Source organism: Parasteatoda tepidariorum, chromosome 9 (genome assembly GCF_043381705.1).
Source record: "Parasteatoda tepidariorum isolate YZ-2023 chromosome 9, CAS_Ptep_4.0, whole genome shotgun sequence".
NCBI lineage: Eukaryota > Metazoa > Arthropoda > Arachnida > Araneae > Theridiidae > Parasteatoda > Parasteatoda tepidariorum.
The window spans coordinates 38,296,609-38,319,854 of record NC_092212.1 but is presented as its reverse complement, the minus strand read 5'-3'; the positions used below and the strand labels follow the sequence as shown (position 1 = coordinate 38,319,854).

Genomic DNA, 23,246 nt, shown 5'->3' with positions numbered 1-23,246 from the left:
ACCTTGACATAACCTTAAATCCGTCGCATTGTCCGTGGGATTGGTTTCACTCATTTTTTACAATTGTTATCCGCTAAGTTTGAAAATAAAAAATACTATCCTATTAAATTATATGTGTATCTAATCAAACTAAAATATTTATAGAAAAACAATACTTTTATGACTTTTATTATTTTTATGCTAGTGAGAACCAAAACAGTACGGAAATGAATGAGGGAAAACTGGATCCTACCATGTGATTTCGCGGCCAAAAAAAATGTAGCGGTAAACGTTTAACGCAACCTTGTTGGAAGTCACATAAGAAGTATCATTTCAATAAATCTAATTTGACATAAATCACCAAATACAATTTTTATCTGGTAAAAAGGCGGCAAAAGCAAAAAATTAATTAATTGAATCTTATTAAAATAAATAAATCATGCATTGTTTGCTTATTGATACTCGTATATTTTAGTCTAGAATTATGAATATGATGTTGATTTTAAACTTAAGTTTTAGGAATATGAAACACAAACTCTCAGTTAAACCAATGTTTTCTCCAAATTATGTACATTATGTTTTGATTTATTTACATTTCAATGCTACTTGAAGCCTACATTTGGAATATATAAAAAATAGATTTTAACTGCAATCACAATTATTAATTTCATTGTTTAGAGACACACGTTTTTATGTAAATTATACTAACATAAACAAGTAAAATGCGAGATCAAAACGGTAAAAGAATGAAAAGAAACATATATGTGAATTAGGCAGTATACATAGAGGTTAAAAATTAGATTAAAAGATTAAAGCAACGATAACATGTTTCTAGCCAATCTTCGTTGATAAAACACATATTTCTCTTGAGTTAATTATTTAGCATTGCCAAAACCTATGAGAGAACTTTCATTTTTTAAATTGCCTTCATAAATCAATAAGCATAGTCATAACACAATTCTGGAACAGTTTGTTTTGTATATGAACTGTTCGCTTGCAATCTGTCATTTCCGACTAACATATAATTTCGTTTGTCTGAGCTTTTTGTATCCAACACAAAAAGGAAAATATAAGTTTTGGGGACAATAAACGCCTTAATGTTTTATAAAATATGAGCAACACAAATGTAAAATATTTTTCTTGCAATATATGAGTGTTGTTTAATTAATTTTTAAGTATTTGAAAAATTTCAATTCAGTACACCCAATGTATTAGTTGTAGTACTTTAATGCATTTATAAAGATGTGTTATGTCTCATATATATTTAAAATATTGCTTTCATTATATTTCAATCTTTTATACAATAGATCTAGATAAATGTGAACAGAAATTTCTGAATGGAGAATGTCGGAAGGTTCACGAAATTTGTGTAAAAGGAACGTGCAAATGCGAAGACAATTTCTCATATAATAAAGACAAAACATGTAGAGGTAAGCATATATCTATATTTTAAATGTAAATCCTCTTGAAAATATTTTTCACTATATAACATAAAAATATTATATTTTTCGAACAGCAATAACGAAAAATAAAAAATAATACACTATTTAAGAAATTCTAAAAACAACACTCAATAAAATGCAAAGGGATTTGAAAGATCTCTACTTTAGCTCCATGGAATATACACTTACGAAATGTCGATATTTATTTTTACTATGAACTTGAAGTAACGTTACGCACTTTTTTAATCTATAATGCATGCGTAGGTCATACAAAAACGTCACATAATTATTTTAGACATAAAAATTAATAGACCTTAAAGTCAGGTACTGTATAGAATCATTAAAAAAGCAACTTACATTTCTATAAAAATATACAATAATCAGTAAAAAAATTATTTCAGCAATAAAAAATATCTAAACTTAAAAATCATAACGAGACATTGATAAACAAAATTCATGTATGAAAATAATGACAAACCACCATTATTAATAGTTAATTATAATTGGAAAATGAATAAACGGCAGCCATTTCAGAATTTTTCTCATCAACAGAAATCAATATTTAGAATATCAATATATAGTTGGGTAATCATTCAATATATAGCTAGGAGTATCAATATATAGTTAGGTTACAATTCGTTTTTCTTTCCCCAGCCAAAAGACAACAAACTTCGCCAAAGTACAGCGAATTGTTTATGTTCAAATTAGAACTTTAATTATAAAACTGTAATTCATTTCTAATACGTTTACAAATTTTTTTACAAGCAATACTTTCTTAGGGAGAAAACTAATATTTTCTCAAGACATTTATGATCTATTCGGCATATAATAGCATAAATAACTTGATGAAAGTATCAAGTAAAGCTATCGTAATTTGTAAAATCGAATTATTCCACAAAATAAATTATTTTTTAACATTGTATTTGTGCATAAAAGATACTTTGAACAGTTTAGAATAATTTTGAAAACAAAGGGGGGAATGTACACGAAATTATGAGATCCCGCTCGATATAAATACCTTATCGATCACTCCAAAGTCTACGAGAAAAAGTTTCTTTTGTTCTGTTTGGGTAAATTTTGACTCTCGACCAATCAGAAAATGTTACACATATGTCTTCACTTTCTAACGAAGTTAGATGGAAGTAACTCCAGGTTTATATGAACCTAGTGTTAAATTCGTATCCGCCAACCATCACTTATATTCGAACCCGGGTCACCTAATTAAGAGGCGAGTGGACACTCCTCTGAGCCACCACCACTGTCCAAATTTGTAGAGAGATCAATTTAATGTCCAACGTCATGTGCAACGTTTATGGATTCCGGATCTGTCGGAAGAAAGCCTGGCAAAGTCGGTCATAAGACACAGCAGTAAGCGAAGATCAGTATTTGTGGATTGCTGTCAGGCTTGACATGGATGCTACAGATTCTCAGCTCTCTCTCTTTCTCTCTCTCTCTCTCTCTCTCTCTCTGAACCTCTATATGAACACAAGAAGTCGAGTTTCTGATAAGTTTAATATTAAGAATTAGCTAATAAGCTTAAAATTTCTAAACTACTGTAAAAATATTGAGTATTTTTCGTTTATTTCAGCTGATTTCTGCAAAAATAAAATCTGTAAAGAGAACGAGGTTTGCAAGGAGACACCTAACGGGGATGCAATATGTGTATGCAAAGATGGTTTCCACTTGAATGACAAAGGCTGTGAAAAAAGTAAGTCGAACCAGATTGAAAATTAATCTGGAAATTTAATGTTTTCAAAATTATGTTTTCTATAATGGAACTTATAGATAGAACTGAAATAACAAAATATAGATAACTAACAGAAACCTCATGGCACCGACTTCACCTAGCTACTAAAATTCATCACTAAATTTTTAGACAGCAAATTCTTTTTCGGTGAGATAAGAAACAATTGAATCGATGAATCCGAAAACCTGTCATCTCCACTTTTTTCCAAAATTGAGGTTCTTGAATTAAGTTTAGCTGACGTAGATACATAGTAAATATATAAAAAAATCATGTCTCCCTACTTTCCTACCTGGTAAAGTATATTTTGTGCAGTTAAATCTCAATTTAGTTCAAAAACAGGCCATATCCTGGAGATGACCTGTTCTCAGAATAAACTTCGCCAAATGGCTGCCGTTGTTGCAAGTGAAATTGTTCTCATAACCTAACAATTAGTTACTCAGATTAGGCTTTCTATATTACATGATGCTTTTTTATCACGCAATTCACTGGATAGTTCTCTAAATGGTATATGCAAGAACATAAAGAGGGATAAAAGTAACTACGGAATGTAAAGGAAGTCAGTAAAAAGCTGCTGGGCAAGGCATTTTAAGAAAAATGTGTTACCAAAATGCTACTATGGAAAAGTAAGAAAGAAGAAACAACAGCTTCAGGTGTCTCATCATAAAAATTTTTCTTATAAAAACTTTAGATATGGTGAAGTTTAAGTACCTCCGCTCAGTGCTGGTTAATGCAAATTAGTATTTACTCAGTATAAGAAAGTATCTTAAGAGTAGCACCATAACCATTTTGAAAAAAAAATGGTTTTGGAAAAGTTACCATAAACCTCAAGAAAATTGCAGGCATCAAATAATTTCTTACGACATAAATTAAACGAGATTTTGTTTTTCGATGAAAAAATGTGTACGTGGCCAAGCACAGCTAGTCATAACACGAAAAATTTTGGAATCTACATATATTTCCATGAATATGACTTAAATGTACAATCTTTATTTCATTTCTAAATGACAAATTATTAATATTTTCACTTGTAAATGCATACTATTTATTTTAAAGTTTTGTTCGAAAACCGATCACTCCAAGTTCAAATTATTGTTTTAAATTAAAAAACTAAGTGATGTTATCGCCCAATAGCAATAGAATATTCTGTAACCAGCCATATTGTAATATCAAAAAATATAATATGCGCTATATATGAAGCTGATACTTAACTATCCAATTTTTGTCGCTCCTGTAAAATAAGCTTTCTTGGAGATGACCTACATTCGAACTCATTGATTGAATTCATAAGCCTTGCATAATTCCCCTTATCAAAAAAAAATTTCCAAACTTTCAAATAAATCTTACTACCTTTCTTGTTACTATTTATAACTAATAATAAAAAGCGATTAAAAAAATTTATAAGCACTATGCTGCATATTGAAGAAAATCACTCTTGATAAATAATTCAGAATTATCAAAATTTTCCTTGATTTGACTTGTTGTTTCCTTGTTGTTACTTGTTGTTTGAGTGTTTCCTGTTCAATTAACTTTTAATCTAACTACCTTAACTTATTTGAAAGCATGAATTTCGTCAAAACATTTATACCATTGATTAAAAATGCAACATTAATGAATTGAGTGGAGAAAATGAGTTTTCTGTCAAGGTAGGAATTTAATCGTGAAATATTCCTAAGAAACCGTCTCACTAACCCCTGTACCATCCAGTCGTATGGCGAAAATAATTCTAAAATCAAATGAAACATTTTTTTTTGTAGAACTGCCGGAATGGACTGACACAGTGCACGAGTAAAGTAACATTCTTGTAAAGTCTATGTTTCGTTAAAAATGACTGTTGCAATGAAATGACTATTTAAAAAAAAGAATCACAGCTCAAGGATTGCTGAATCAACTAAAACAGGTCCCCATTCTCAAGACTTACCAGACTTGAATCAGGAGAAACAATAGTGATTTGAATGTTAAAATGAAAAGTTGCCAATGAAAAACGGAAAAATAGAAGATGAAACAGAACTAGAAAAATCACAATAGTTTGAGAGAGAAAATAAATGAAACCGCAGACATGAAAAACCTAAGAAGCCGAGAAGAGCAAATCAGGGTAAAATGTATTTTCTCGCCTTATGGTGAGGTGGGGAAGAACAAGTGTAGTTAACAAAGAATCAGAAACCGTATGTATAAAACAAGATTCCAATGCATCAAGATCGGCTGATGTGACTATAATAAAAAAATTTAGCATTGTCGATTTATGCTTAAGATTCCAACAATGTGCAGAAATTGATGATTTCTCAAGTTTGAAATTACAAAAATATCTATCTTGTTCCTTAAGTCTAAATTTTAAAGCACGTCTAGTTTGTCCGATGTAGCCAAGAACAGAAACTTGAAAGAACATAATAGATAGAAATTTTTCAAACTGTCACCTTGAAACTCAATTCAAGATTGTATTGTGTTTCTTCCTCATCATTTAAAGGCAGTAAGAATTACAACACGTTTTTTCCACTCATTCAAAACTACTTAACTGTTTTAACGGCAGAAAAAATTGACGGAAAAATCTTTCTTTCAAAAATGAGCATTTTATTTTTCTCATGTTTATTGATTGCTCATCTCTAGCAACGATACAAAGCGATTGGTTTAATCAGGTTATTGTATAAATTTATTTTAGTACTAATAGAGATGAATTTTGATTTTAATTCGTTCCTCGTACCGAAATAAGATGTATTTGTCATCAAAAGTCTACTCCTAACTTAAATATCTAGTTTATTCTCATTAAAAGCTGTTTTATTTTTCTCCACTTTTTCAATCAAGAAAAGAACTTAAATATTTTTTCAGACTTTTACTTAATGGGGATAAAAATTTAAAAACTGATATCATTCAAGTCCTAATTATTATTATTGTCCTAATTAAATTTTCAATTCCTGTAAAACTTTTTATGTAGCACTGAAGCACTAATGAAAAACTACTTACTAATTAATGAATAAGTTATTTAGCTAATGAAAAGAAACAATAGAAACTTTCAATTCAATAAATAATTGCATCTATAATGCTTAATAATGTAAAACTTTTATGTACTCAGGCTTCTATTTTATTTAGTTGATGAATGTGCACTTATGAACCCCAAATGCACTCAAAAATGTGATCAAGGAATCTGCTCATGTGAAGAAGGATTTGATCTGAAAAACGACAACTACACATGTAGTAAGTAAATTTTATATTCAACAAAAACAAAATTTAAGAATATTTTGGGATTTATTCTGGGATCTAAACGGCTTATAAAGTATTTTGTTTAAAATGTAATGAACAGAAGAATTTCCTTATTAGACAATTTAACTAAACCCTTTTCGGTCAATTGTTTTGTGAAAATATTTATTACGCTAGATTATTTTCTTTAACTGAAACTTTTTTGTTGCGTTTCTTGTTTTCTGAAAGTTATTAGTATCTTCTAAACGTGATTGTAAACTAGTGTATATAAAGGTTTCAAATTATCGATAAAGCTATGCTGTTAAGTATTAGAAGTTTATGGGATAATGAAAAATGAATATTACAGTTAATTAAATAATAGTTAATAAAAATTATTAAACATGCATTAATGAGAATAAAAAGGTTAGAGTTTAAAAATATTTAATCTATATAATCTTTTATATATCTTTATATATAATTTTTTATATATAATCTTTTAACAACAGCAGTACTTTTAAAAATCTAATAGTACTATATAACTTTCAATTTTTAATGACGAAAGCTCAGAAATATTATTATTCAACTATTCATTATTTATATTTATTTAATTTATAGAATATTTCACTTAAATAAATTAAATATTAAGAACATCAATTAATTAAGTACATGTAAAAGTTCTTTTTTAGTTCAAAAAATACAAAGGCATGCCCCACTTAAATTAGTAATAAAATTTTGATTACATTCCATAATAAGATACGTTATGTATTACTTTCAAGTTAGTAAAAATTTATTACCATTTAAATCAGTTCTAAGAAACTTTTTTGTCACTTATTACGTTCAAAGTTTTCAATCAATTAGTTAACAATTTTATTTCATTTACACAGAAATTAATCAAAACACTTCAGAATGTCAAAATGGAAGTAAATGTTTTCCTGGAATGTGCCAAGTCATAAATGGAACAGATATGTGTGTTTGCCCGGAAACAACTCATATTCACATTAACGGCACATGCACAGGTACAGTTATTTGCATTAATTGCTTATTTTTATTTCAGAATTAATGAAAGCTCAAACTGAAATAGTTTATGTAAGGGATTTCAATTTCGGTGAAAAAACATCTTTAAAACTACAATAAAGGATTGCAAAAATATATATACGAGAGTTGTTTTGAAGTAAGGGTCGTTTGAAAGCAAAAAACCAAGCGAAAGAAATTTTTTCAAGTAGCAAATTTTTTTTCAGATTCTACATACGCTTGGCTTCTCTTTTTTTCAGCTTAGTTGCCAAGTTTGTTTAAGCACTTATCATACCTTACAACTAAATTAAGAATAACCTCTTCATGCAAACTTGCCGCCTGAGGTCACATCCAAGAGGTCACAGCCGTTTCCCCGTATTCGTCATCGTTGTAGAGATTGCTGCAATAAAGATGTTTAAAATATCAGAAAAGAAGAAAACCACTCAGCCAAGGTCTGGGCTGCAAGGAGGGATGGTCAAACGCTCCCCAACCAAAAGAGTAAATAAAGCTGGGATATGTGAGATGCGGAAAGAATCATTGTCCTAGAGTAATAAAATTCCCTGTCAGCATGTTACACAGTTGCTTCTAAGGGATGCTGAGTTACAACACAAACACTTGTTGCGACGCTTGCGTAACCTATTAATGTACACAACAGAACGTCCCTTACACAGAAAACATTCCTTGTAGCAAGCAAAACATACGAATACATGAAAATGATTAATTTATAATTTACTTATATCTTCATAAAATCAAGTCTCTCAAGTGCTTATGGGAGAAGAACAAACTTCTTTTCATTAGAAAGAAAAGTTAATTTTTTAAATGAATAGATAATTTTTTACATTTTATTCTAGACTCAAAATTTCTAATTTTATAATTTAAAAAGTAAACTAACTTACGTTTGTAATTGAATTTTAAAAAGTTTCAACGTAAGCATATATTTTTTTCTGTATTTTTATTAGGTCATAATTTCAATTTTATTAAAGAACGTTTCAATATTACTTGCGTATTACAATATTCCTTGCGTGTTTTGATATTGATTTTCTTCATTTTTGACTTTTCGTCCAAAAGCGTGGTTTTGACCATCCATTTGAACTGCATGTAATTGACCAAATATTTATATTTCATTTTCTTCTTAATTGATATTTTCATTAGCAACATACGATTTTTTTCATTGATAATTTTCTTTTTTAAAATAACTCTTAATTCTTAAGAAACAATAAAAGAGCCTATTAGGATAAAGTACACTAAAATATAGAAAAAAAACTATTTGGATAAAATACTATGGTATAGTTTACTAAACTACTTCTAACAACTAATAAACTACTTCCTTGGAAAAGTATGGCTCATCATTATATTACGCGATGTATTTTAGTTTATAAAATTAAATACATTTTTTTTATGATTACCTTTCATTATTTCTACCTGTGGTCTGTCCTTAAATGTATTATAAATTATGCAAATTACCATCATTTCTTTTATATTACAGATAAATGCATAGCAAAGCAGATACCAGAAGGAATGTGCCCCCAAAATAAATGCAAATCAGATGAAAAATATGGATTTGTATGCATATGTGATGGAAAATACAAACAGACGGAAAACGGCATTTACTGCAAAAGTATGATAAATTATTTTTCATCAATGGATATCAATTACTTCAGTTTTTAAGTTTAATCAATTAATTTGCAATATCTTTAAGAGTTTTATTTTTTCTTCTTAACCTTGAGATTTTCTATGAAACTCTTTTAATTCGTAGAGTCACGTTCGTATACCACTACAATTATCCAAATCCAATTAATTGGTATATAAGACATGTTAATCCAATTCAATCTGCAGGTACCGGTGGTTAAATGACAGTTGTTCTGCCCTAGCCCCACATTGGTGACACGAGCGTGATCTGAACACACCTAGCTCAATTGAAACGCCCATTTTGATATGATCATGCTTACATTGATGGATGGAACACAGCAACAATTCACTTGCTATTTGTGATTTGTGACTACGATCCTTTTCTCATCGCGCTGTTGCTACTCAGTCCCGATTGCATGCAACAATAGAGTTGTACACAATCAACTGCTAAATAAAACACTTGAGTGACAACCCCCGCTACCGTGAACTCGAGCAAACAGCACTCAAAGTCCGGTGATCCTCTATCCGGTGCAGCTCTCCTGGCGACTCAAACAGCAAAGAATAAATTAGTGATATCCATTCATTGAATTCTATCCCAGGAAAAATTCTGATGGGGGACTACTGTAGCGTAGCTACCACTATATTTCACAAATATATAAGAAATGTTAACTCGATTCTATCTGGTGGTACCTTTAAATAGATTACGCTTGGCATTTTCGGAAGTCTAGCGACAAATTCATACTTTCCAACATTTGAGGCTTTTGAAAATTATTTTTTCCAGTGGAGTGGTAGTGAACCGAAGCAAAAGTTTTTGACACAATTTAAAATTTTATGAAGCTTTTTATCAAAGCTTAGAAAGACGACCATTTGTATGCTTGTCCCTTATTTTGTCTGTTTAAACTATTATTAGTGGATAAATTTCTCTGAAATCAAAATTATCAAAACATTGAAGCATTACCTATACTACTACTAGGAATATGAATTTCTGAAACTAAGGATATTGCGCTGTAGTAGTAGGGTGAGATTTTATTTTAAATTTAATTTGTATTTGTATTCTAATTTGTATTTGAACATATTTAACAGTAATTTCATTCAATATTATCTCAAAATAACAGATTTCTATTTTTCCCTTTAATGTTTTGATTTAGTTTTACGTCTTTATTATTTACTTTATTTCGCTAAACATTGTCGTAGGCTATTTTTTAAAAAATTCATAAATCAAAGTGCGTAATTAGGAAATCCTACCAGACTTAAATATGGATAAGAGACTATAAATTTTTTGAGTAAACTATAAATTTTCTTTGTTTTAAGTACTCACTCGAAATGCAATTATGATTTTGATTATTCTGTTGTATATGTTTCTGATCATTTTGTTGAATATGTTTTTATCATTCCGTTTGTTTCATCTAAGTTTTTGAGCTGAATTGTAAAGTATTTTGAGCTGAATTGTAAAGTATAACATAGTGACATCAAAACTATTTAATTACAGATTTTTAAAATCTGTCTAAAATTCTTTGCTTCATTTTATTTACCACTACCCTATTTAAAATAAAAATGATGCAGGAATAATCAGAATTAATGTGGATTAATTATATTATAATTTAGGTAAAATTAAAAACAATTCTGTTGCATTAAACATTCCAACATTGATGCAACCGCTTTATGTTATTTTTCTAATTAATAAAAAATCCTGAAAATGTCGCTTCATTCTTTAATGTCTTCGATTGTCTAAGGAAAAATATTTCCTTTCGTATTCTTGAAGAAAAATATAGAAGGATTTCATTTATACAAAGTCAAAGAGAGAGAAATAATATAAAAATTTAAATAATGAATGAAAAGTTCATTATATAAATCAGCGAAAATAGCCATAGCATTTAATAATGCTATTTTCGCTTCTGTTACCCTTTTCTATAAAAACACAATAATAAATTTATTATTGCAGGAAAAAATATGTGCATTGAAGGAGGAGGAAACACTGAATGCACCAAAAGAAAAGCATTCTGCAAAGAAGATGAGAATGAAAAAAAAGGCTATGTTTGTAAATGTGAAGAAGGTTTCGATTTTTACCAAAATGCATGCACACGTAAGTGTTCAACTCTTTAAAGCTCTTAATATCAAGTCTAACAAAATATAGTATTAGGGTAAAGAAAAATATTCGATAAATACTTTTCTAACACACCTTTCACCTGCACATCATTGAAATTTGAACTGCTTAAAACCGCAGAAATAAAACTCTCATTTTTTACAATTCAACAATCCTTGAGTTATGTTTCGTTAATTCTGGGAACTGTTTCGGCACGAAATCACGTGATATGAGATGAAAAGAGAATTCTTAATTGTATGTCGCAAATGTTTCAACTCAAAACCTTATTGTAGTGAATTTTGAAGGATTGTTAACTGAATTACTAAACAAGTATGAAGGTCTGATATATAGTGTTGAAATTAGTCATCTTGCTTGTGTGGTTGTCAAGGTATTGGCCTCTTACTATTGGCAATATAATCCCCGGTTCGAATCCCGCTTCGGGCATGGATGTCATTTACCTTGTTGTTCTATCTGTCTCTCTTGTGTTAAGTGACATTGATTTAGTTTTTTTGGTGCTAATGGTAAGTGGATTACTAGAGAATGCTGACACATTAGACAATACGAGATTTTTAATTAGGTAATGCGAGCATTTTCTATCATCGCTTTTATTTTGACGAAATTCGTTTACTCGTTGAAATGACGATAGTTATTTAGTCTCTTTAGCGAAATATTTGCTCGGAACTTATATTAACAAAAACGTTCGTTAAAAACGACGAAAGTTTCGTGAAATTTGAGCATCTATTTTTTACAGTGTAGAGGACACAAAAAAATAACCTTGCATCTTGCTACAAACTAACTCACAACCTCTGCTTTAGCTGAGTTCTTTTATCTGATGCAAGACAAACATATTCACATTTGATTTCCTTTAATAAAATAATTTTGAAGTTAGCATAGCAATGGAGCTATTCAAGGAGACATTTACTATGGTTTAGTATCGTTTGAAGAACTCAAAATTTAGGTTGATAATATAGATTTGTCAGCTTCAAACATAAAATGTGTGTTGATTTCTCCTGTTTTAGGTGGTAGGTCTTGAGGTTATGGGGGAAACGTTGGGCAATGGAAGCTAACCTCAAGAGAATATCAGTGCATGGTAAGGCGGGCAAGTATATGTGGGCTTTGGAATTTGACCTCTGTATAAGAACTAGTGTAGAGAATATTGGGAAAATATATACCGGACAATGGGACATATTTCACTACATTGCAGATATTCTGACGCGCATCGGTCACCATTTAACACGCGTACATCCGTCGGCCTGTGGGATACGAAGTCACTATCTCACAAACACAAGCCCAACGGCCTAGCCACCAAGCTATACCGGTCAAAGGACAAACTTACCATCGTTTTATGCAGTAATCATTTAATGGAGAAAAAAATTGTTTTACGTTAATACAATTTAATATAAAGTAGTGAACTAAGTAAAGTTGAATTTCATTTTTTCATATCCATATTCAATTTAATGTTATTTAGTCATGTTAATAATAGTACTGTTAATTAGTTATGTTAATAACTTTATTAGAATATTTTCATTATTATGACGCAATTACTTATCTCGTACAGTGGGAAATTTATTACAGCGTTATAATGCAATTTCTCCTCTTTTTACAGCTGTGTGTGACATAAAAGAAAACAAAGAAAAATGCTTACAAGTGTCTGGTGTGTGTGTTTTAGATGTAAATTATAAACCTTCATGTAGATGTCCACCATTGCTAGAAAAAGACAGTAAAGGTATCTGCGTTGAAAAAGGTATATAGAGTGTTGTTTCTCTTCATCTCACAATCTATACATGGAATGAATTCTCATTCGTAAATCTTCTAATAAAAATCAAACGCTATATACAGGCTGTTCATGGTTAAAATAATTTATTTCAAAATTGTTCAAAAAGATTAAATTTTTTTCATCAAACAAAAAGTTAGTTCACAATATCACCAGAAGACACTTTTAATTATCAAACTAAGCATTTAACTACTATAAAAAGTAGTATGGTATTGGTCTGGTGATAATTTGCACGAAATATTGTTTGGTGGAATATGTTAACCACTTGTACTGGGTAGAAATTAGTAGATGAGCTTCTCGACTTCTCAACTCAATTGACTGCAACTCATTAGGAAACATTAAAAGTTTGATGCTCAGTAAAAATTTGAACAAACTTATTAGTTTCTCTGAATACGAATCATAAACTTTTTATTATTTCAGTGATTATTTTATTGTTTCTGTGCGAAGCACTCAGGTTATGTCCGAGCTTTAAAATACTTTCTTTGATATTAGATAAAATGTTTATGATTATGAGTTATTGGATCTTTCAAAAAATCAAAAATAAAAATCATCATTGACTTAAGTCCAGGGTTGAAAGATTAAATAAGTTTATATTTCTGAAAATGTTTATTTTAATTTAATCCTTTTTTGGTGGCTAATTTATACTAAATTATAACTAATAAATTATAAATTATAATAAATTATAACTAATATTTTTAGAGAAAAAAATACCTATCTATTTATTATTCATTCGCAAAATTTCATAATTTTTCACCATAAATTATTTCAATTGTAGATAATTTTGGAATAGAGGCTTTTTCAGTTTGACAACCTGCACTTTCCTCAATAGGTGTTATTGTTAGTATAAGATGAATATATGAAGGCTTTAAATTTAAGAATCAGTGATTGAACACTACTCCAGTAATTTGTACCACAGCAGTCTTCATTTTTTCCCAATTTAATCCTTCTTTGGTTACAAAATAATTCGAAACTAGCATGTATTTAATCAAAAACTACTTATCACTTAATTAATCATTTACCAAATTTCAAAGATGACTTACTTCAGCTATAGACAAGTTCAAAATCGAGCCCTAAAATAGTGCGCTTTTCTTTTTACCTTTTATTGTTAACCTAAAGTCATTTAAGTCTAGAAATGAGGGGTTAAATAAATTTTCATTTATGTAGTTTTTTTCTTCAAAATATCTATCATTTTATTATTCATTCAAAAAAAATTCTTAATTTAACAGTAACTTACTTCAGTTAAAAACTACTTTGATATATAACCAAGTACTTTTGAACAATGTATTCTATTCTTTCCAAAAGCGTTTTTTTAATAGTCTAGTATAACTCTCAGAATAACTTTTAAAATTTTAATTATTGGTCTCCATCTTGATATCAAGACGGACGGAATTTCTATTGAACGGACCACTACTTTCATTTTTATTTTCTGCTGAAGCTCAGTTAACTGTTAAACAAGTCGAAGTAGCAAAATATTTTGTTTATATTTTTTACATGTTATTACATATTTAATTTTGATTTTGCAGTGAAACACTCCTTTATTGGAAGTATTAAGATTCCTAAAACAATTTATGGCATCAACTTGAATACTCTGAAATTAAAAGAAAATGAACAAATTCCTAACTTTAATCACTCCAAAATAACTCAAGATTTTATTAAGTCGGTAAGTATTTTTTACCTATTGATGAACTTAACTAATTAATCTACTGTTTTCCTTGACTTCAATAAAACATACAAATATTTATTTAAAATTGCACTTCTAATTTTTTGTTTACTTTCAAAACGTTTTAACCCTTTCTGATGTAGTATATCGGATGTGGGGAATTTTATCCAAGAATATTACAAAATATACTATTAAAGTCATCGTGGCTCAGGAGATAGCTCGTTTGCCTCCCAATGAGGTGACCAGGTTCGAATCCCAGTGATGGCCAGTCAATAATAATTCAACACGCGGCTCGCACGACCACAGTGCTGACGTAAAAATATCGTTATTGGTAGACGGATCATAAGTTAGGCCCCCCTTGCGTAAGCCTAACCAAAGGAAGCCTTTGTGGTTTCCCTCTCCATGTTACGCAAATGCGGGGTAGTTCTATCCAAAACTTCTCCGCGAAGGCAAATTTCTCCCAATACTTGATTCAAGTCTTTTGGATTGGGTTCAAAATTAAAATGATAAGGAGTTGATCATTGTTCCACGACGGTTTTAAGTTTATAAAGTAAAAAACTCTGTTATAATGTAAAAATTATTTACTTCTAAATACCAACTCTTTCATAGCAAACAACTTATTCTTTAAACCACATAAAACGCAAATATGTCATTTCAACTCGAATGCACGCTCTACCTATGGTTGTATTAATATTTGCTTCCTTTACGTATTATTAAAGAAGGATTATTTAATATTGCATAAATAGTATTTTGCAAGCACTTGGTCTGATTCAACTGAATGTATAGTGTAATGAGAAAAAAAGATGTATGTTATTTATATTTTTTGGTTTTGATTAGCGTCTTCAAACTTTTCGACGTTGAATTGTCCCGTAAAGGTAGTTTTTATTTCAGAGAATCGTCACTATAAAATTATGTGTTGTAAGTAAGAGTCATATAAAAATTATATTATAAATGTATGCGCCCATATATATGTTTTTAAAAAAACATGTCAAAATGAAAAAATGATGTCAGTAAATTTATGATTGAGTGTTTTGATAATATTTCCATTTTAACTTTTCACTTCTTTCCTATTATGATATTTCATAACGATCTTAATTGAGATACGCACCAGAATTCTCCAAAAGAACTTATTAAAAACAATAAATTCGAAGGGTAGGTACTCTTTTGTTTCTTTTAAGAACTAAAGCTGCAAATTTATGTCATTGTTAATGCAAATTTATGTTCCTATGTATAATTATGGCTTATTATGAAATAATGACAGACTACAAAAAGTATGACAAAATTAAAATAGTTAAGAAATAACTAAAAAATAAGCTGTTATTAATTTTATTATTCAGTGTTTACATTTTACATTTTAACTCCATACTTCTGTCTTCTTATAATATTTTGAAATGACTTTAATTCAGGGGTGTACCAGAATGCTCCTAGAAACTTATTAAAAACAATAACTTTGAAGGATACTATTTTATATCTTCTATGAATTAAAACTGTAAATTTATGTCCATATATATATATATTCATGGCTTATTACGAAATAATGACAAACAACAAAAAATATGACAAAAGGAAGAAGGAAAAAATTTTGGCATATTCATGATCGAGTGCTTTGATAATATTTCCATTTGAATCCATTTTTCTTTCTTATTATAATATTTTGCAACAAACATTATTTGAGTTATATAGCAGAATTCTCCTAGAAACTTGTTAAAAACGATAAATGTGAAGGATGCTTTTTTGTATCTTAAATCTGTGACATAGATTTCATTCACTATAGTGTATTTTTTTAATAATATGTTAATTACGAATTCATGATCACTTGGTCGAATGCCTCTAACAATTACAAGAATTTAATAATAGCAAATTAGTAATGCTATTAAATATGCAACTTAATTTTTATTATATTTTTCTGTATTCTTAAGTGATTTCTGTGTCAATAATTCTTCCTGAACCATGTTAAAAATAATAACTTGCTAACTGCTCATTTATTTCTTCAAAGAATAATATATATTTAAAATTCGACTTGTATTTGATGATTTTCTCCTATGTCTTTTCTTTCTTTTAATAGTATGCACTGATTAAGAACAATAGTCCCTTCGTGTCAAATTCGTGTAATAAAAATAAGCAAATGAAGATTGTAGCAAAAATAGGCATGCCAGGTATTTTTCTTGTGTCCTCCTATAAGAAATTCTCACATTTATTTAGTACTTATTTATCATATTAAACCTAAAATCATCTATGTAGTTTGATTTTTAATTCCGCTAAAATTTTTACATTAATGAATGCTATGATGTAATTTTTTTAAAAGACAAAATTTAGCAATTTCTAATTACACATTAATTTTGTTTTTAGTTGGAAGGTGTGTATGGTAAGAACTACAAAGATGTTTCAATTATCTCGTGCAGGTAATTAATTTTTGAAAATATTTTTTCTTAATAGAAGTAGCAATTATTTATAGAAGTTTTAAAAACATGTTTGTAGATTCTTTATTAAGAATAAAGCTGATTTTCATCTAAACTACTTTAAAAAATTTAAAAATACTTGCAATCAAATATATGATATATAACCACAAATTTTGGAGACAGCGGGAGCAACTGAGGTACACTTATCAACTTCTTACTTTAGTGTTATGGTTAGAAAATTATTTTTCCTCAAAATTGTCGTTAAGAAAATTTTTAAAATTTATAGATTACATATAAAAAAATATAAAAATCGTTTGCTTAAACTTCGAGGTTAAGAAGAAGACATTTGAGACATTTTAAACTCCCATTATTCCTTCATTGTTTAACAATTTAGTTTAATTTAAAACCACTAATTATAAGTAAAAATATGACAGTAACATACAGAGTGCCAATAAATAACAGAAATATCCTGAGTTACGTTTGATGTAATGATCAGATTTTCAAGTGTTTTAACTTTGCATAAGGATTTATGGAGTATACCTGAAATTTACTACTAAATAGTGCAGTTGTATTTTAAGTTACAAAATCAAACACAAAAATGCAATTTCTTTAAAGAAATATATACCTTTTGAGCGATGGATTTTAAATTTTTGACCCTCAAAATATAGGGAAAGACCGCAATCTGGAAAATATGGTTCGAAGAGTTTTATTATGAGAGCGGTACCAAATTTGGACTCTAAATGTCAATTTTACTTTTTGCGTATTTTGCCATATCTCAAGGACTTTTTATCGAATCGAAAGGCTTTTGCACAAAATTATAAAATTTGTTTAATCAAAGATAATTACATGCAAAATATTATTTGTAATGCAAATTGCATGCAAAGTAATTTTTAAATTTTAATAATTTTATATTATTATTTATTAATATAAGTAATTATAGTCGAAAACATTTCGAATCATGAGGAATACAAATTTTACATAATTTTTAAAGAATGTAAATTTCTATGGCAAAGGAAAATTTTTAAGGAAAATCATTCGAATAATTTTTGAGAAATTATATTTTGATAAATTATCTGTTTAAATTTCGATTAAAGAAATTATTTGACCTATTTTGTTCAGATTTTATATTTTGCTATGTAAAATTATTCTTTTTAAAATGATGTAAAAATATTTAGATCTTACCATTCATTCGGCTATTATTAAATAAATCAAAAAAAAATGGAATATATTTATTAAAAAATATTTTGTAATGGAATTATCTTCGGATAAACAAATTTTAGAGTATTGTGCAAAACTATTTCGATTTGCTTACAACTTTCGCGTGTATAACAAAATGCGCAAAAAGTCAAAATAACATTAAAGGGTTAAAGGGTCTAAGCTTTCAAATGCTCTCCTGGCCAAACTGTTGATACTATATTTTCCAAATTGCCCCCCCCCCCAATAACTTGAAGGCCAGCGATTCATACCAGTCTGCAAAAAAAAGCATTTTTATTCAGAAAAAGTACGTAACTTGAAATACCATGTCTGCACTAATTAATTAGCACATGTTTGCCCACTCACTCTAACCATTAAACCATTAGGATTGAGTCCTAGCTCGTGAAAGTCGTATCATTAGATCAAGAAATATTCAGGGTGCTCGTTATTTTTTTTTCTTTTTACACACTGTACTTTTTTTAAAAAAATTAAGTGGGTGAAAATAGAAAAATTTATCGAATCTAGATCGCCACTGAGAGGTGATACTTAAAATCAATTTCTCGGTATTGATTATACTCAAGCTATGCTTCAGCAAATGTTTTTTTTCTTTCAAATATTTTGAAAAACAAATTAAATTAAGTAGCTTTAATCGAGATAAAATAGCCATAAGGAAAAGATGAATTCAGTCCCACAATTTTCTCAGAATAGTAAACTTCATTTTAAACTACCTTAGTGTCTCGACATTAATTTTGATTAAAACTCAGTTCAGTCAAAATGAGTAAAAAATATCTTTTTTTTAACTTTTGGAATTACGAGTCAAATTTTAGAAAAGAGAATTGGGCAGATGATAAAAAATAAAGTAGTATAATTATAAAAAATTAAATGAATACGCGGGTAATACTTCAAAAAATTTGATATTCAAGGAAATAGAGACGAATTTATGAAATTCGTTGCGTTAATGCAATTAATAAACACAATGCTGACTATCATTAATAGATTTAGACATTAAACGGAATTAAATAGATTTTGGAAACTCTTTTAACGGATGTTACGTGAAGCAATTAGTTTTTATATTAATAACGGCAAAGAAGAAATATTTAAAATGTATTTCGAAGGGACAGATGTGATAAAGAACGAAGTTAAAAATATCGAATAAAAGAAATTTGCCTAATTCTAGCAAGGTTTATGTTCTCAACGTATGTGCTTTTTAAATTAGCTTTTTGAGTAATTATAATGTATAAATACTGTAAAAAATAACTCTAAGTTTTACAGTAAAAACAAAACATTTTTTTTTAACCAGAGATAAAAAAAAAGATAAAGAGGTAAAGTTTAGAGATAAAGTTTTTTTTCCTGCTATTACCATTATCCATTCGCTGCAAATAATTCTTTTTTTTTTAAATCGAACAAATTTTTTACGGTAATCTTCAATATAAAATAGCATATAGAAGGTATGGACGACTAATGAAAATATTTTTACCTCTAATCTGATTTGGATGCAAAGAGCTTTTATTCAAAAAATTTCGAATATGTCTTCGAACAGAAAGTAGTGCGAAATTAACTGAATGACAACTTTTTTCAATGAATTATGAAAATATAAAAAAGCTAAAGGAAAAATGTGGGGCACATTTTCAATCTTACCATTTAGCAACAAAATATGTACAACATACATTTAGCAAGCTTTGTAATTACAATTTAAAATTTATTTGTAATTTCATCGAAAATTTATTTTAAAATTTATTTGTAATTACATTGAAAATCTATTTTAAAGAAATTGAAAACTGACAGAGGTAATATTCAACGTTTTCAAATTATCCTGTTAGTTATAATATTTATGATACATTAGAATATAATGCTTTTATAAATTACTAGTGGAAAACTTTAAGATTTTTTCTTTTAAAAGACGTAAAAAATAATAAAATTAAGGTAAAGGAAACAAATATTACATTTTTGTGAAGAATAACTCATACGTCGTTTGTACTTTCGAATTTAATTTAATTTCGATTTGTACATTTTTGTTTTAAAAAATAATAAATGGTTGTATTTTCTTAATTCTATTTACTGTAATTTTTTAGCTCTAATTTTCATAAAACACCAAATTGTAGTTGGTCTTATCTTTAATTAAAAAAAATTATTGTCAAACATTGTATTTTTGTATCTGTTTATATTTTTATTGAAAATTACTTACTGGGAGTACTTATCCTAAGTCCAATTTATGCAGAGATCAAAAAGAAGATTTTGCATGTTCAATCGAGCTGAAATTTCATAAAGATCCTCAAGAAACGAAGACTCTAAATACAATATCCACTCCTTCTGTCTGTGTTCCCCTAAAGCAGCCTGAATATTGCATGATCCATCCTAATTTTGTTATGAAGCGACCGAACCAAGGTAAATATATCTATGCACAGTGTCAGATATTATGAGGCCTCTTTTCTCTCCATCGAACTCAACCGTAACAGGAGTAGAGATTAATGGAGAAATTCTAATAAGCTTTTAATAATTTTTATTTTATTTTATTTTATTTTATTAACACGTCAAATACAAGGACTTTAATCAATCAGAATTCGTAACATATTATCACGCGCAGTATTTCAGATTATCTACTGATTTCTTCTAAAATAAATTACACTAAGGTGACCAGTGCTCCTTCAAAAATGTTATAATGGCTGTTAACATTAAACAATCAAAGCATTGAAAATTTATTTGCTTCAGTAACCACTTAAATATTTTAATTTTCCACTATTTCCATAACGTAACTTTTTATGTGTGTTATAGTTATCAAATTATTGTGGTGGTCAATTGTAAATTCATGTTAACTTCGCAAGACATTAAATATATTTTATGACAAAAAATTTCTGCATAAACAAAGTTTATATACCACTATAATAAATTTGAGGGACAACAGCAAACCCCGTTATACTAAGAAAATTTTGAAATCTGTACTTTTTGGAAGTAATTTTAGTACCATATACTTTCGGCTTTTAGAGTTTTGATAAATGATTTTGTTTTCAGGTAATTTTCATTTAAAAATTTTTCAATATCACACTAATTGATTTCTTATTATATTTAGCAGCATTAGGCACATTTTTTTTATCTTTACTAACATAAAAGTACGTTTTCTTATTTTATCAAGCAATAATAAAAATAAATTTTATATTTCTTCTAACAATGATGAAAATAAGTTTTCTTGCCACTTCTAACAATAATAAAAACAAAGAAAGTTTCCTGATCACTTCTAACTGTAATAAAATTAAAGAACTTGAAAACAGTTAATTAAACAGAGCACAAAAAAAACGAATTACCCTGATTAACTTCTAATTATTAGATTCTCATGTACTGGGACTCATTCTTATTGGTTCCAAGAGGTGACTTCAAATATGCTAATTTGTTAGTGCGGATGATATTTCAAATTGCTACGTCAATCACAAAAACGGACTTTTCTCTGAATAAACATAACTGTTTTAAATGTATCTGGGTTTTTGAAGGTATAGGAATAGCGTTAATCAGGGAAATGTATGATCCCAATTGTTTGGCTAGGAGAGCGACAAAAAGTTTGAGCCTCTTATTGTCAATTTTACTTTTTGCATAATTTGCCGTATCTCGAAAAATATTTAAACGAATTCAAAAACGTTTGCGCACAATTATAAGTTTTGTTTATCAAAAAATAATTCCATGCAAAACATAATTCTCAATAGTTATGCATTATTTTTTATTAGCTGTTACTAAATACAATTTTAGTAGCAGTCGAAAAAAACTTACATTTTAAGGTGAACTCATTTTACACCATCTTAGAAAATGTAATTCTAAATGGCAAAATGAAAGATTGGAACGAAATCGGTTGAAGTATTCCGTAAAAATGAATTTTTAAAATTGATCTTCTTTAAATTTAGATTTCTCAGGAACTATTTAACCAATTTCGTTCAAATTTTATATTTTGTCTCCTAACATTACATTTTTTTGAATGATAAAAGAATTTGTATACTTTACAATTTAAAATGTTTTGACGGATATTAAATAAATTTATAAATAATAATTTTTTTCGTGGAATTATCTTCGGATAAACAATATTTATAATTGCGTGCAGAATTTTTTTATTCGCTCTAACATTTTCCGAGATATGTCAAATTACACAAAAAGTAAAATTAACATTTAGAGGTCCAAAATGTAGATCGCTTTCCTGACCAAACTATTGAGACAATATTTTCTGTCTGACTGCCAGTACATCTTATATTTTGATCGTCAAAAGTCCAATCCCGTTCAAAAGAAGACATGGTTTTCCAGAAAACGTACACTTTGTGTCTGATTTCATAACTACAAATTCTGTCTGCACTAATGAATTAGTATATTTGAAGTCACTCCCTTGAACCATTGAACCTATAGGATTGAGTCTTAGTAATTGAAAATCCGATTATCAGGATCAAAAATTATTTAGGGTCATATTTTTTCATACTATTCCTTATTTACACCTTCAGAATAGTGATCTCATACATATGGTCGCGTAATTCTTACTGTTCATGGTATCATATATAAAAGGAGCTTTTCTGTCGCTAGTGACCCAAGAACAGAACGTAATTTCAATTCATTACTCATGTGTTAGTCGTATACGTACTCTTCAATACGTATACATATTCTCTTGTACGCTTACGTATTCTCTACTCGGGAGAAGTGGACTTGGCAAAGCGCTCTTAAGACAATCCAGCTCTTTTAAATATTCGCCTACCAAGAAAAAAAATTTATGAAACAAATAAGGAAGTAAAAATCAAAAATTTAATCTGAAGTCCAAGATCGCGTGGGAAGATTCCTAATAATAGTAAATAATAGTAAATAAGTAATAGTATCTATAATTTTATTTCTTTTCAGAGTAATTTGACAAAGTTTAATTACTTAAAAGAATTAAAAGTTTTCAAAAAGTAAAATTTTTAAATCTTTTTTTTTTCTTTTTTATTATTCTTTCAAATATTTATATTTATTTATTTATTTCAAATTGCAGAGGTGAATTGGCATGTTAAAAAGCAAAAACACAGGAACAAAATAAGAAAGTAAAAAGTCATTTCCTCAGGAGCGCTCTTGCCTCCCAATATCGCTCGGTATACGACGACCCGCGGAGGGCCCTGCAGCACAGGATGTGGCTTCCATCCAAGACAGCTTGGCTCTTTCAAATAT

General features: G+C 28.6%; 1 protein-coding gene across 16 annotated transcripts in view; it reads left to right on the top strand.

Moving 5' to 3' along the window:
• The window catches only part of LOC107447641 (neurogenic locus Notch protein-like), an 80,790-nt gene that overhangs the window by 41,794 nt on the left and 15,750 nt on the right, over positions 1-23,246 (top strand). For all 16 annotated transcript variants that reach the window (XM_071184797.1, XM_071184798.1, XM_071184800.1 and 13 more), the window contains 10 exons: positions 1,287-1,409; positions 3,010-3,129; positions 6,250-6,354; positions 7,221-7,352; positions 8,834-8,965; positions 10,919-11,059; positions 12,666-12,803; positions 14,357-14,493; positions 16,843-16,895; positions 20,305-20,471. In XM_071184797.1, the coding sequence (XP_071040898.1) occupies positions 1,287-1,409; positions 3,010-3,129; positions 6,250-6,354; positions 7,221-7,352; positions 8,834-8,965; positions 10,919-11,059; positions 12,666-12,803; positions 14,357-14,493; positions 16,843-16,895; positions 20,305-20,471 (1,248 nt within the window). The remainder of the gene's footprint in view (positions 1-1,286; positions 1,410-3,009; positions 3,130-6,249; positions 6,355-7,220; positions 7,353-8,833; positions 8,966-10,918; positions 11,060-12,665; positions 12,804-14,356; positions 14,494-16,842; positions 16,896-20,304; positions 20,472-23,246) is intronic.